Source organism: Callionymus lyra, chromosome 4 (genome assembly GCF_982586985.1).
Source record: "Callionymus lyra chromosome 4, fCalLyr1.hap1.1, whole genome shotgun sequence".
In the NCBI taxonomy this organism is placed as follows: Eukaryota; Metazoa; Chordata; class Actinopteri; order Syngnathiformes; family Callionymidae; genus Callionymus; species Callionymus lyra.
The window spans coordinates 20,346,099-20,360,275 of record NC_141821.1 but is presented as its reverse complement, the minus strand read 5'-3'; the positions used below and the strand labels follow the sequence as shown (position 1 = coordinate 20,360,275).

Sequence of the window (14,177 nt, the reverse complement as noted above, 5' to 3'; positions counted from 1 at the left end):
TCCACTCTCAACTTCCTCTCTTCTTTTTTTTTTACACTAGACAAGTTTCCCACCTACCGAGCTGCTCTTCACGTCAAGTTGTCCCCAGATCATCTTCCGTCTGCTCTTCCCCTGCTCGTGTCCTCGTGTGCTCCCTCTTGTCACATCCCCCTCTGCCTCCCCACCAAGACCAAGGAACCCCCCCCCCCCCTCGCTCGGCTGATTCCCTGCCGCACTTTAAATCCCAATCCCCAAAATCCATCTCTTCAAACTCTCCTATTTTCCATGAGAGGGAAGAAACAAAAGATCATCGTCATGGTGTTGGAGGTTTTCGATGTTTCCATCTGTCCAAACATCAGTCCTAGCTTGTTAATCTATTCTTACGCCAGTTTTGCATGTTTGCATTTAAAGCCCTTTTTTTTTCATCTGTATTTTAACCTCGAGATTTAAAATTATTTTATTGATAGATAAAACCTTTCTAATTATGATAATAATGAAGCATCGGTAAAAATTGTCATTTTTCCAACTTTTTGTTTCTTTTTGTGTGATGCTTTGACCTTCAACCCTTTGTTATCTCAGGGTCAAGGTGACCCGAAAGAACCCGGAAACATATGTGTTTGTGGATTAAATCATGTAAACTGTCACCAAGACAAATCATCAAAACCACATGTTACAAAAATTCTCCCCATTTTCTTTCCTGAAAAAAAGGTCATGCTCAACACATGCTTTTTTGGGATAGCTTTTCATTTCACCAGGCAGAGATGGGTTTCCATTGGAAACAATAATTAGAACTCGTAAAAAGTGTATTATAATATTATATGTATTATTATGGTGTATTACAACAGATCTCTCTCTCATGCTTAAAATGCACTTTTACTTTTATACTCTGTTGGCAACTTTTGAATGATTTATTAATGTATTTTTTCAATGTGTTAATTTGATTGTTTTACATGTATTTATGGATGTTTGTATGGATGTATGTGTTATTGCTGCTGGACTTCATCACTTCTTCTTTAGAGGATCAATAAAGTATCTATGGATCTATCTATCCATCCAGTAGTCTATGAATCTATCCATCTTTACTTCAGAGAAATGAATTTCCAGTTTTGTAGGATATTAAACAAATGCTGAAATAACACCTGCACAGGTTAACCGTATTATTCAATAAAACAAAAATGAAACACTTGAGGAGAAGAACTGATGGACTTATAAATATCTGGACCTTGATTCAGGGAAACTATTCCCTTCAATTATTCCCATAAATCCTGAGGAAAACGAAGCTAATGAGAGGTCAAATGAGTTGTTGTTGTAAGTGATGCGGTTTATTTGGTGCTTTGGTTCTGAAGGAGTGATTAGGATTTAACAACAGCCATATCAACAACAGTCTCACTCACGATCACCACTATCCAGAATCCCAGATTCCTGGAGGGAGCGGATGCAGGAGTCCACCAACTCCAAGCCGGTGGTCAACTCATCCTCGATGTCCTTCTGTCCATCTGCTGGAGGGCGAGACAGGAGGGAGCATTAGGCGACAAATGAGACGAGTTTCCCTCTCAACCTCAGCCTGCACTTACAGTCTGTAAAACCTCACTTTACGACGCGGTTATGAGCAGCGGGGCACTTTGATTATCAGCTGTAAAAAGACCTAATTAGAATTTGCCAGGAAGTGCTGCGATGCAGGGACGTTCATAAACTGCAGTTCGCGAAGCCGTAATAACATTGCAACATGGGTGAGAATACAATTGGCTGCAGTATCTAAACAACAAACGGGCTGGTACTGCCAGAGAACCCACATCAGAATATATAATGTACTGCATGAACTGGCATCACGCGTGGGCAGAAGATTTCTATTCCAACTTGTTAAAACATGACTTCTAGCATTCGCGCATATAGTGCAGTCTTTTGACACATTATGTTTCGGCACATATGGTTGATTTGGACGACTCTGCGCTTTGGAAAAGCATGTCAGAGGGAAAGGATAAGAAATCAGACTCGTCGGCATGCAGGAATCGCATTCATGAACATGTTTACCTTGTGCATTCCAACGAAACTGCTCATCTGTTGAACTGCAAGAGAAGAAAAATAACCGTGAGATTGAAATCAGGAAGATAAAGAGTGTTTTTTTTTTACTTGAAAAAAAAAAAATGGAAATCAGAACCAGCAGAGCGAGCAACACCATCAACAATGCAGAGTGTATTCTGAATATGAATTAAGATTCGAGACCTTTGGCAAGAGGATTAAAGTCCCACGCTTTTGACCCGACACATCTAAAATAATGGAGCAACGCCTGCATCTTCGTTGCAGATACAATAGGATCCAGGGTAAGGATTATGATAATAAACTAAAAGACACAAAAGTATAAAATAGAAATAACTACTGAATCACTCATTTGGTAGAGATGCGCCTAAAAGCTCACTAACAAATGCATTTTGAATGTATTATTAATTTAAAATAAAAATTACAACAACACATTTTACTTCATTTTTTTGTCCTTTTTGTCCTCTTTTTCTGAAGTAAAGTTAAGTAAATCAATATTTTGGAAAAAGAAGGTCTTTCCTCATATTTTATTTTATATTAAAGAAATTATTGAAGCTTATTTTATTTAATACTGATAACCAATGACTCTATTTTTTCCTTTTTTAAAGTTTCTATTTTATTTTATTTTATTTTATTGACTTGATGGCAAATTAATTGACTTATAACAGTCACAGAATTCAATGTGGCCCTTACGGAATTTTAATTGCCCACCTGTGTAGAAGATGGTAGCTAAAGTATGGTAAAAGATTAAAATGTTATTTCAAAAGTGTTTTTTGTGTATTTATACGACAACTTGTGATCTTTTTTTTCTTCACAAATTTCAGCTGTAAAGTGATTCTTTTTACCTCCGTCCTTCACACATGAACACTTCTCATACCGCAAAGATTTTTCTATCTAAGAAAGCGGTGCATTTTGTCTTTTGTAATATAATATATTAGCTCTCAAATATGCAAAAACAAATAATCCAAAAGGAAGAGCAAGTCATTAAAGTGCATAAATCTTTTGTATCAGTTTTTCCATCAACTTAGAATTAACCCTTAATATGAACTTAAAATGATTATTTATTAATTCAATTTCTATTCATTTAATTTCAATAACACCCTTAGAAATAGAAAATAACTATTTAAAAACATTTTATAAAATGTATGTTCCTCCCCAAGTAATATTTTGATTGTTGTCTATTACAAAGACACTGGTATTTTTAAAGTGACAGTAGATGATAAACAGGTCTCGTACTTATTTGTTTCATTGGTATTAGGATTGATTCTCCTACCACCCAACACGTCCTTAGTTAGGTGAACATGTAGGAAGTTATTATTATAATTGCTAGCATACGTAGCTAGTTGACAACAGAGCTTACAACTACTAACCTGAATATTTTTAAAATTATGGAATTTATTATTTTTTACAACAGGGAAACTTTTTAAAAAGAAGGGTAAAATCAAGTGAATCTTTTCTATTACAGGGTGATAAAGACAAATGAGTTTGCTCTATTAAAATGACACGTGAAAACCAAAACATAAATAGTGATTTATTCAGAGATAAAGAAGCAGAGACAAACATGAATGTATTAATTTCACAACTTTAGCAGATGTTATAATCAGGGGTGCGTGACCCCGAGAGCTCGCACAAAACCGGAGCAGTCGGAACCAACAGATCACCCGTAAAGAAAAGTCTGACCCGGTCTTTTTCTCGCTCTAGACTTCAACTTTGTCAGAAGAAGTAATGAGACATGGCCTTGCGTTAATGATGAGAGAAAATGAAGTAACACTCATCCTTAAATGACATTTCACTTTCAGCCATTACTAATTAATTATAAACTGATGGGCCTCTGCACAAACACAAGTAAACACGAACACGGCGAAACTTTCTCCGCGCTCCCTTGACGGCGGAATTGATCTTTAATTAATGCGTTGAAAAGTGGGAGAAGAAGACAACGCGAGAGAAGGGAAATATCGGAATATTGAGCGACTGCTGTGTGATGGATGCAAACACAGACGGAGTGACTGATACGTCTCGCCTCGTCTCTGCTGCGAGTCGTCCTGGGATGTTGGCGGGCAAAGTGAGTGTCGTTATAAGTCTTCAGTATTGTTTCGACCACACTTTGTGATCCTGTGTGTGTGCGTGTGTGTGTGTGTGTGTGTGTGTGTGTGTGTGTGTGTGTGTGTGTGTGTGTGTGTGTGTGGTTGTCGGTAAATAACGAAAGTGTCAGTTAGTAGAGTGGGCTCTGAACCAATACCGGGCCGTACAGAAAGAAAATGTAACGTATATAATTGCTGTACTATTGATTATTACCGTCTTCAATGTGTTTAATTTTGAAAACAGATGTGTATTTTCTCTAAAGTAACATAAGCCTGTGACTCTTGACATGTCAAGATGCTCGTTTTAGTCAAGTTTACTCAAAAAAGAAACCTGTTTACTAGTTAAATATCTTTTTATATGAAGGTTGGTGTGTGAATATAATGCCCACATTAAAGTGGTCCAAGGTGCAAAAAAGTTTGGGGCACTTAAGCAGAAACTAAAAAAGTGATTTTTATATTATGAAATATTTTATTTAGTTACTTATGTTCAAAAAGATTTTTTTTTTGCTATTTTAACACATAAGAAGACAGAATTGTCTTTTTAAAAAGTAACAATGTTAAAGATGCTCAGGATTTTACTTAATGACGATTTTGGGAAGATTTTAAATGTGCAGGATTCTGATTCAGGATTCATCCAGCCGCTGTCCTTGCAGAGGTCGGCATCCGACACTACGGTTGGATGCTTCGATTGATCCCACCAGCCGCTGACTCTCACTTCTAGTCGTGCGTTTCTAGGTGAAGGTGTCATCATTTTATCACATTAGAAACATATGTTACATAGGGTTGTGTTTTAGCAAGAATCTGGCGATAACAATACGTATCAGGATCCCGGTGCAACAATACCATATATTAAGATACTATAGGAACAAAGATACAGTATATGTGTAGTATTGTCGAGTACTTGACTCTGGTGTTACATAATTTACAGACCACATCACTCTTCTCAAAGTCGTAACTGCTTTCATTTGTTTCTAAATAAAAAAATGTCCAAACATCAGCTTCAAAAGGTTCTGGAATCGACTGTATCCTCTTGTCCTCAGTCATACCTCGGATTCTGCTGGATTTTATTGTTTCTTGAGCTGGGGCGTAATGACTTCTGCCATCTAGCGACTGGAAATTTTATAGCAACACAATAATAAACAAACGCTGCGAATATTTTAATGTTAAATGTAAATTAAATTATGATAAATCTTTCTTTTTTTTCACATTTATATTCATTTACCAACCATAAAATAAGAATGCTAAAAAAAAATCCAAAAGACAAAAAAACATTTGATAAGAATATCAAATCATTAAGAAAATGAACACATGGTAAAATGGAAATTGATTAAAAGTGGATGAAAATACAACCGCTACAGGTAATTGAAATACAAATTATGAAAGAGGTAGGGCTCTTTTTCTTTAATAATATGAAAAAAACATTTAAAATAATAAAAGTCGTTAAAATTATGATGGAACAACACAATATCATTGACAGGTATTCATCTTTTCTCTCTATTGTATCCACTGACTGTGGCTGTTATTTCCATTTTTCCATTTTATTTCCTGAAATGGGTCCTCTTGTTATAAAAAAAACCTACTTTTTCTTCATGTTTCATGTCCTTTAAACTAATCCATCCACATGAAACATCTCTTTGACTTCCTAATTCAAAACTAGTTAACCAGTTTCAGCAAAAATAACAACGTTCATATATTTTTCATTTATTTTTTTCCTTATATATTCTTAGGAAAGAATGAAATACTCAGTTTAAATAAAAGTCTCAACTCCAACGTAACAACTCACTACACTTACTGTGCACAACTAAACATAAACAAAGTTTATAAAATAACTGTAAGGAAATCCTATATAAAGACTAAAATTAAACGTTCAAAGAAAGTATGCATTAACCTTGAGTCTCTCCTTCAAATACAATGGTTATGGTAATGAGTTAATGTCACAAATTGCAAAATAATTGCACCAAAAGTGGTGCACATTTGCCCTTTGAAAGACTCTGAAAATCACTTTTATTAGGAACGAGTGAAGAGTGCACACAATTATGAGACAAAGGACACTTAGGTCGTGACCTTCAGCAAGGCTAGCAATTACTTGCAATTACTAAAAAACTAAATCATGGACTTCCATTTCAGCTGAGCTTATTCATGTTTTACAATTCAAATAATCCAACGTACAATATAAAATAGAATAAAAAAACTGTTAAAAGCAAGTCAAAACTATCGGTCTGTGAAGAAGCGAAGGTCACAGCTGCAACATGTAACATCCAAATGTGTTTTAATTCACCCAAATACAAGGAGCAAGTCCGAAAAAAAAGGGAAAGAATTTCATGCTTCACTCGATCTGCTATTATCACCTCTGTGTTTAAAGACTTTTTTGTGGTGGAATAAAGTGTTTTCACTGCACAATTACAGTTTTAATTACTCATACATAAAAGAGTGTTAATGTGTTGGAGGTAAAATCATGAAACATCTGCAGGAATCTCTGTGGCCACCATCTTTTACGCGTCATTAGTCCTCAGCTTGAGCGCATTACTCCCAGAGAGTAACACACACTGCCACGCTAGGTTCTGCTTAAATCCTCCAGCTGCCTCCTTTCACAGATAGCAGCACTTAAAAACACTTGTCCGTCCCGATAAGACTGTGTTTATGTGTATATTTAATCTGCAACCAAACACAGACACCGGCTTTCTCGCACGATGCAGTCTGGAAAACAGCCTTTAACACTGTTTGCTAAAAGGAAAACAGGTATTTGTAGGAAACGTGTTGTGTTGACATTAAACAATAGATACAGAAACAGTACGTAACTACTTGTATGTGTGCGGGTTTTTTATTTCACCTCTGTAAAAGCTGTTTTTTTAGCCCCTGTGTGTGTCCTGTGCAGGCATTACTTAGATGATTTAAGGCACTTTTTGTTTCAGGTCTTCATGGTCTACGTTCAATAAACCAAATCCATGAAAATGAGTCAAACAACTGAGAGGTCTCACAAGTTGCAAAGCAGCTACATTCGAAACCAAAAGTGGAGCATATTGAATATGATACCATGATATTACAAAAAACACATTAGTTAATTTGCAATTACATTACCATTCTACAGCCAATAATAACTGTTATAGTTTTCATTCATGTGTCCCTGCTTACAATCAACCAATACAGAATACCAATGCAAACACCAAATACCAATACAAACACCAAATACCCAATTCCAATACCAAAATCCAACTCAAACACCAAACACCAATATCGAATACCAATACAAAGACAAAATACTATTACCAATACCAATTACCAATAACAAATGCCAACAAAAAAAGCCAACACCAATACCAATAGCCAAATACCAAAACCAAAACCAAATACCAAATAGCAATACCAAATACCAATACAAACACCAAATACCAATACAAACACCAAATACCAATTACCAATTACCAATAACAAATACCAACAACAAATGCCAACACCAATACCAATACCAATAGCCAAATACCAAATACCAAATACCAAAATTAAAATATCAAATATCAAATATAAAAACCAATACCAATAACAAAATCAAATACCAAATACCAATACCAATTACCAATACCCATACCAAAAGGTATAAGAAGTAAACATAGAAGTACAAGCAAAAATACAACTATAAAAAAACAACAAAAAAAAGAATCAAATTTGAATGTTATGGAACATAAATAATAAAGAAGTTCCCACAAAATGCCAATGTCTGTCAATAATGTCTGTCTTAATATATTTATATGCCTGAGTTCCAATATCTGCTTCGACCTTAAGCCAAATTAAATAAAACACAAGAGTCATGTTTAATGAGAACAATATATTCTATTCATATTGTAGCTAATTTTAAGAGAGAATCTGAATGATGGACAGAAAAGGAGGTCAAGAAAGTTTTGAAAACATAATATTTCATATTCACCAAAAAAAAATGCTTCATGCTAGAAATGAAAGCGTGAAGAAGCTCAGAGTTACCACGGAGGCGGCTGTAGAAAAGCATCTTCGCCCCGCGGACATTCATTTATCCTCTGGTGCAGAGGTCGGAGGTCATGGTCAGCAGAGCTGGGAGCAGGAGTTTCTGTGTCAAACACCAGCATGGCTGAATAAAAGCAGGATGGACGACTCGGGACTTGGCAGCTTGAACCCGTGTTATCAAGCTCAGGGTTGATCCACCTTCATGATACACTCACGCCCTTAACACAACCTGTGTGCAGTGACAGATGTCAGCGAGGCCGCCATCCATCAGCGATAAAATAAACCTGAGCGGCACATGTAGCCAGTCATTTAGGTCCGCGGTGTGAAGCAGGAAGTACCAGATCGGAACCTGGTTCTAGAACTTGGAAATAAATGTACGTTCTAGGAAAAAACAACTGGATTTGATTATTAATGGATGTTTATTAATGTTTAAGGAGCAATAGTACTATTGATACTACAATACTTTACTGGAAATACACTTATTCTGTCTTGAAAAAGTTCTTCCTCACATTAAGCTGTAATTACCGGAGTGCGGCGGTTTCTAATTAATTCCGCGAGCATGCAGATTTCCCTCAGTGCCGGACCTTCATGGACCTCTCCTGACCTATAGATTGACCCTCCCCGAGTCAATTATTGGCAAAGGAACAATCAGGGGACAGATAATGGACAGGAAGATCAGTAGGAGGGGATCATTGGTTAGCTTGTGTTAGCATTCATACTTGCATAACCTCAACATATAATCCAGACAGGACCTTTGTCCGTCTGGTTTCCCCATTGTTCACTTTCAAAAGAGCATATCGACTGAAGAGAAATTTCGTACGTCAATGCTTAAAAGCGTCTTTGTTTGATTCTTTATTATTGCAGCGTCTCTTTCTTGCTCTGGCTGTGTGTGTTTGCAGTTGTTCTCGCACTCTCTAATACTTTATTCAGGGAGAGCCGATTGTGCATGAAACAAAGGAGAACAAACTTTTGTGGATGTGACAGCTGAGTGGCAGTTCAACAGTGCGGCTGAAAGTCTGAAATGACTTCTAATGCGACTACTGACGGCTGCGACAAACACCCCATATTTTCACACACAAAGAGGGAACAATGCAGAGTGCTGCGGAAAATGTCAGTGGGAATCTTTTTTGGCGGCCATTTTCTCTGCATCTCTCTTAGTTGTTTGACAAAGTCAAACGTTGGTGTTTAACTAGCTCTCTTAAAATGCCTCAACTGTGTGAGCCACAAGAAGTGGGTCTTCAACAGAAACCTGATTCAATAAGACATTGGATTTCTTAGTAACTATAGTCGGTAAGTATTATCATTTAACAATTTAAAACAATACAAGGTTAAAATATATACTTTAAAAGGTCAAGACAACATAAGACAAACACAACAGCCTCAAGATAATTAAGAGAAACCCTACACAAATATGAAGTTCTTAAAATGTTTCTTGAAGGAGTCAGTAGATCATCAAACACAGAGGGAGACGAAGATCGTTCCAAAGCTTAGGAGCAACAGCCTGGAAGAATTTCTCTCCTCTGGTCCGGAAGCATGTTCAGGAACCATCATTAGATTCTGATCCACAGACCTCAGAGCCCGAGCTGGGGTGTAAGGCTGGATCAGATCACTGATGTAAGGAGGAGTCTGACCACAAATAGCTCTGAAAGTATGAACCAGAATTTTAAAGTTGATCCTGAAAGAAACTGGCAGCCAGTGAAGAGTTTTAAGGATCGACTAGAGCGGGTCAGAATTCTTGCTGCAGAGTTTTGTATTAACTGCACAGCTATTTTTTGTTTAAACATGAAAATAAACAGTTTTAAAAAAGTTTATAAAGCAATAATGCAAATATACGCTAATTAACTTAATACACATAGAACATAATCTTCCATTGCTGTCTAAACCAGTAAAACCTAAAACACACTTTAAAAACCTCCATGTTAATTAACTTCATAATCACATATGCACAAGGTTAGTTCTTAATACATGAGCCCCTGTGTCTGCGACCATATATTCACATCACTTACTCGTGTGTGCAGTCGTGTGTATAAATGTGTCAGAATCCACCTGCTGATTAAACCATTTCTGCCCCACAACATCTGCGCCGGCTCTAAATGTGCGTGTAAATCACGCAGCTATTACAGTTATTACGGTAGGTCGAGCTATCAGCTCCATGCACTCGCATAGATAATGTCAGAATACATGACTCACCGGGGAAGTCTGGCATGACATGTGACACACACACACACACACACACACACACACACACACACACACACACACACACACACACACACACACACACACACACACACACACACACACACACACACACACACACACACACACACACACACACACACACACACACACACACACAAACACACCCCAACACACACTCACACACACACACACACACACACACACCCCAACACACACTCACACACGCACACACAGCTCATATTTCTTCCACAAGGATATGAAATACTATTTCTTCAGAAAAAAGGGAAAACATGTTGGGGTTGGGACATTTGTATTAATTTAATCCCTGTACAGGTTAATGATTGGAGAGAGCGTTACATTTCTCAGGGGCCACATTGTTGACCAGGACTGTCTTGAGGGGCAGCTTAGCCAGAAAATATGGATAAAAACAACACAACACATTGCATTACATTATAAAAATACAAAGGAAACCTATAAATATTAATTATAATAATATCAACATGTGAAATGTTGTTATGATATTATAAAAAAATATATTTTTTTGGTGCATACATTCATCTTATTTAAGTACAAATCATTCATAGGAGTTGAACAAAATTATCTAAATTTTTATTTTGTGGGGTAAAAATACACAAAAAGAAACTAAAAGAAGGATGGAAAAAAAAACTGTTGATCATTTTCATATTTTCATTTTGACCTCATGAGCTCCTCATAAATAAAGTTAAAGGGACACTTTTGGCCACTGGGATAAAGACAGTTAATTTTGGTCTTTATTTTAACACATACTTGGCAACCATTCATCGAGTTTAACAGTTGGAATTTGTTGTTAAAAAATAAGTTACAAAACAGTAATGTTTTGAGTTCCCCTTTTCTCTATAAGTGCCCCTTCAGGTCTCAATCTGACATGAAGAGGGGTTTTAATCATCCAAATAAACACTGAATCAAAAACTGTGCTTGGAGGAAAAAAAATAGTTCTTAGTCAATCAGTCATTTGTTCTTCGTCTTGTCCTGAACGCTATGAGGAATATTCAATTATTGATGGTTCTTTCTGGAGTGTGTTGTGGGGACTCTTCAAATACATTTTCAACAAGGGGCCAGAAACAGGCTCTCGGCTAGAATCCCCAGTGAATTTTTTTACATCAACTATTCTCGATTGACGATGAATGACAAAGTAAAAGGGGGGGGGGGCATCCATTGGTGTTTCACAGGGTTCGTCTGAAGCCAGCAGACGAGTTTTGTTCTCTGTGCTCTGACAGCAGCAGATGATTCATGAAGAGCAAACACAAACAGATTATGTTGTGAGAAGAAACAGTTGAAAAGTCCCCATATGTCTGACACTTCTGTCTGTGACTCTGTGAAAGTGTTGTGTAACCTCATAAACACTCTCTTTCCGGGTGAGTCGCTTGTGTAGGGACTCTGACAACTGCAGGTTTTTTGATAGACAACTTTGCTAATGGGCGCATAGACCTGAATGCGATAAAAATAAGCACACACCTAGTCGGAAAATAAAAAAGGTTTATAATTTCAGTAGTAAAAAGTAGTTTTTTAGGCCGTAACTGGAGATTTTCTGATATCAAAATGTTCATTAGGATATAATTCCAAAATCTGAGAGCGAAACTACCACGAATTTGATCAATGAAACGACAAAAAAGAGGAGCCAAGATGGGAGGACCAGGGAGTACATTTTCCATCAAAGAGTCAATAATGATGATCTTAAAGCTTCTTTCAGACACTAGAAAGTAGAGTAGAAGTAGTGAATTCCCGTGGTAGAATTGCGGCGGATTGAAGTCCAGTTGAGCCGACACATACAGGACAGCCTTCCAGGAGTATAATCGACCAAATTCTGGATTTGAACTTGCTCCATTTTCTGGGCTAGAAAGTGACAAATCTTAAGGATGTCATGAAACCGTTGGTATGATGTGCTTCAATCAACCTCATTTAGCAGGGAAACTGAGCTTTAAATCAAGCCCCACACACACACACACTCAGTGGTGAGAACACCTCAGGGATTTAAGGTCGTCCGGAGCGGGCGCCTCAATCACGGGTTCCCAGGGAGATCCACCTCAGGATTAAGAAGGAGACACTGGGTGACTGAAAGCAGATTTGCCTCATGTAGAGAAATATGTATTAATGTGCATGCACTTGTTCCTTGGCCAAGGTTATACTCCTCACTTTGTCTCTTCCTGTGGCACTCCCTGGAGACCAATTACACTATGGCACTGCACACACACACACACACTTGTCATCTGACACCACATGGGCATTGTCACAGCTTGAGTGTGTGATCAGCAGCGTAGCTTGACATGCTGCCATGCAGTCAGTATTCATGACAGGGTGGAGAGAACAGTTACACTGTCAAACACCTACATCAATGCTAAGCAGCTCCTTTAGTCTTAAATTCTATGGATGTACTTTGTTCAACAGTCACATTGAGGGACTATTTGTACAATATTGTACTCACATCACAGCATCACATCTTTTTAAATGAAAAGATAATGGCAAGCATGTCAGCGAAAGACTTCTACAGCAGATACCAATCAAAAGGCTCATGCATTTTATACAAATGTTCAGAAAGAAACCGGTTTATGTCTGAATGTTGAAGTGTTTAGTTTCATAATTTTAAACACATAGTTGCAAGTTGGGGGGATATTTGTTGCCCCCTTGGAAAATATTTAGCGTGGCCAATAAGACGTGTTCTATTCCATCGGATGATGTAAATTACACAACATTTTTAAAAATGGGGCGTTATAATTTGACTTGAAAATGTTTGGTTTTCACAAAGTGAAGCTGCAAAGTCTTGATGCTAAACAGTGATGAAGTCCGTTTGTCGTAGAAGAAGTAAAAAACTTCAGATGAAGATACAAAAGTTTTATATCATAAACTACTGAGAGAGAAAACTCTGGGTATGATAATTGGCCCGCACCTGTTTCTATTTATCAATTGAAACATCAATCGAAAATTCCCCGGCAAAGGCAACAACTTGAAGTTGCCAGTTTTTTTTTAAGTATCCCAGCCTCAAATGTATCTGAAAACTATAATCAATTTCTTTAATAATTGAGTAATACATGTAGACTTTCATCATCTACCATCCAAGTCAGAAGCTACTTGTCTACAGTCCTGATCGGCAGCTACTTGTCTCTTGGAGCTACCAACCTTTTCTTCCTTTAGAAATATGAGAACAAACTCAGTACATACATTTGGTCAAGTCAGCAACAATGGTATTATTGACTGAACTTAACAGGCATAACAATCGGCTCCCTCGACACACAGTGAATGTTCCCACGTCATCTATAACATCTAACCAAGTGTGCACCTTGTCCTTCTGTTGGCTGCTGTGTGGTGACTGGAATCTTAATTTCCCAAAGGGATTTTCAAAAGGGATCAATACAGTTCCATCCATCCATCCATAAAAGTTTCTAGATCATATACAGATGTAAGCTAAGAATCAATAGCCATGTTAGCCTAATAAGAAATGTAATCAGGAAATGATTTTTTTTAAGTGCGTACCGATGAGCAGTGGGCGACAATGTAGTGCACAATGCACACTCAAATGGCCAGAAAATTGAGTGTGGATCGATGGACACTTTCAACCCTTAACGGCTAAACGGAAGCGACGTCACTGACGACGCTTCTTCGGAGCAGATACTGGCGTAAATGTCTCAGGAAAACAGAAATGTTACCACAAATAAGACAACAACAGTAATAACAAAATGGAGTGTTTGATTTGAGACAGCACTACCCTGTCGAAATTTGAGCACTGCACAAGTACTGCACTGTCTTACAGTGTACTGTATAGCAGTGCACTTACAGAAGTGCGTGATTCGAGACACGGAACAGATGTGGTCCGATTTAAATTCACAATGATCATGACAGCAAATGTAAAATAAGATTGATGGACTAAAA

The 14,177-nt window shown here is 37.4% G+C and overlaps 1 protein-coding gene across 1 annotated transcript in view; it reads right to left on the bottom strand.

The window, feature by feature from the left end:
• The window catches only part of ctnnd2a (catenin (cadherin-associated protein), delta 2a), a 236,376-nt gene that overhangs the window by 138,639 nt on the left and 83,560 nt on the right, over positions 1–14,177 (bottom strand). Inside the window, exons 4-5 of the mRNA XM_087789092.1 lie at positions 2,011–2,045; positions 1,374–1,478 (exon numbers count right to left, since the gene is read on the bottom strand). Coding sequence (XP_087645218.1) covers positions 1,374–1,478; positions 2,011–2,045 — 140 coding nt within the window. The remainder of the gene's footprint in view (positions 1–1,373; positions 1,479–2,010; positions 2,046–14,177) is intronic.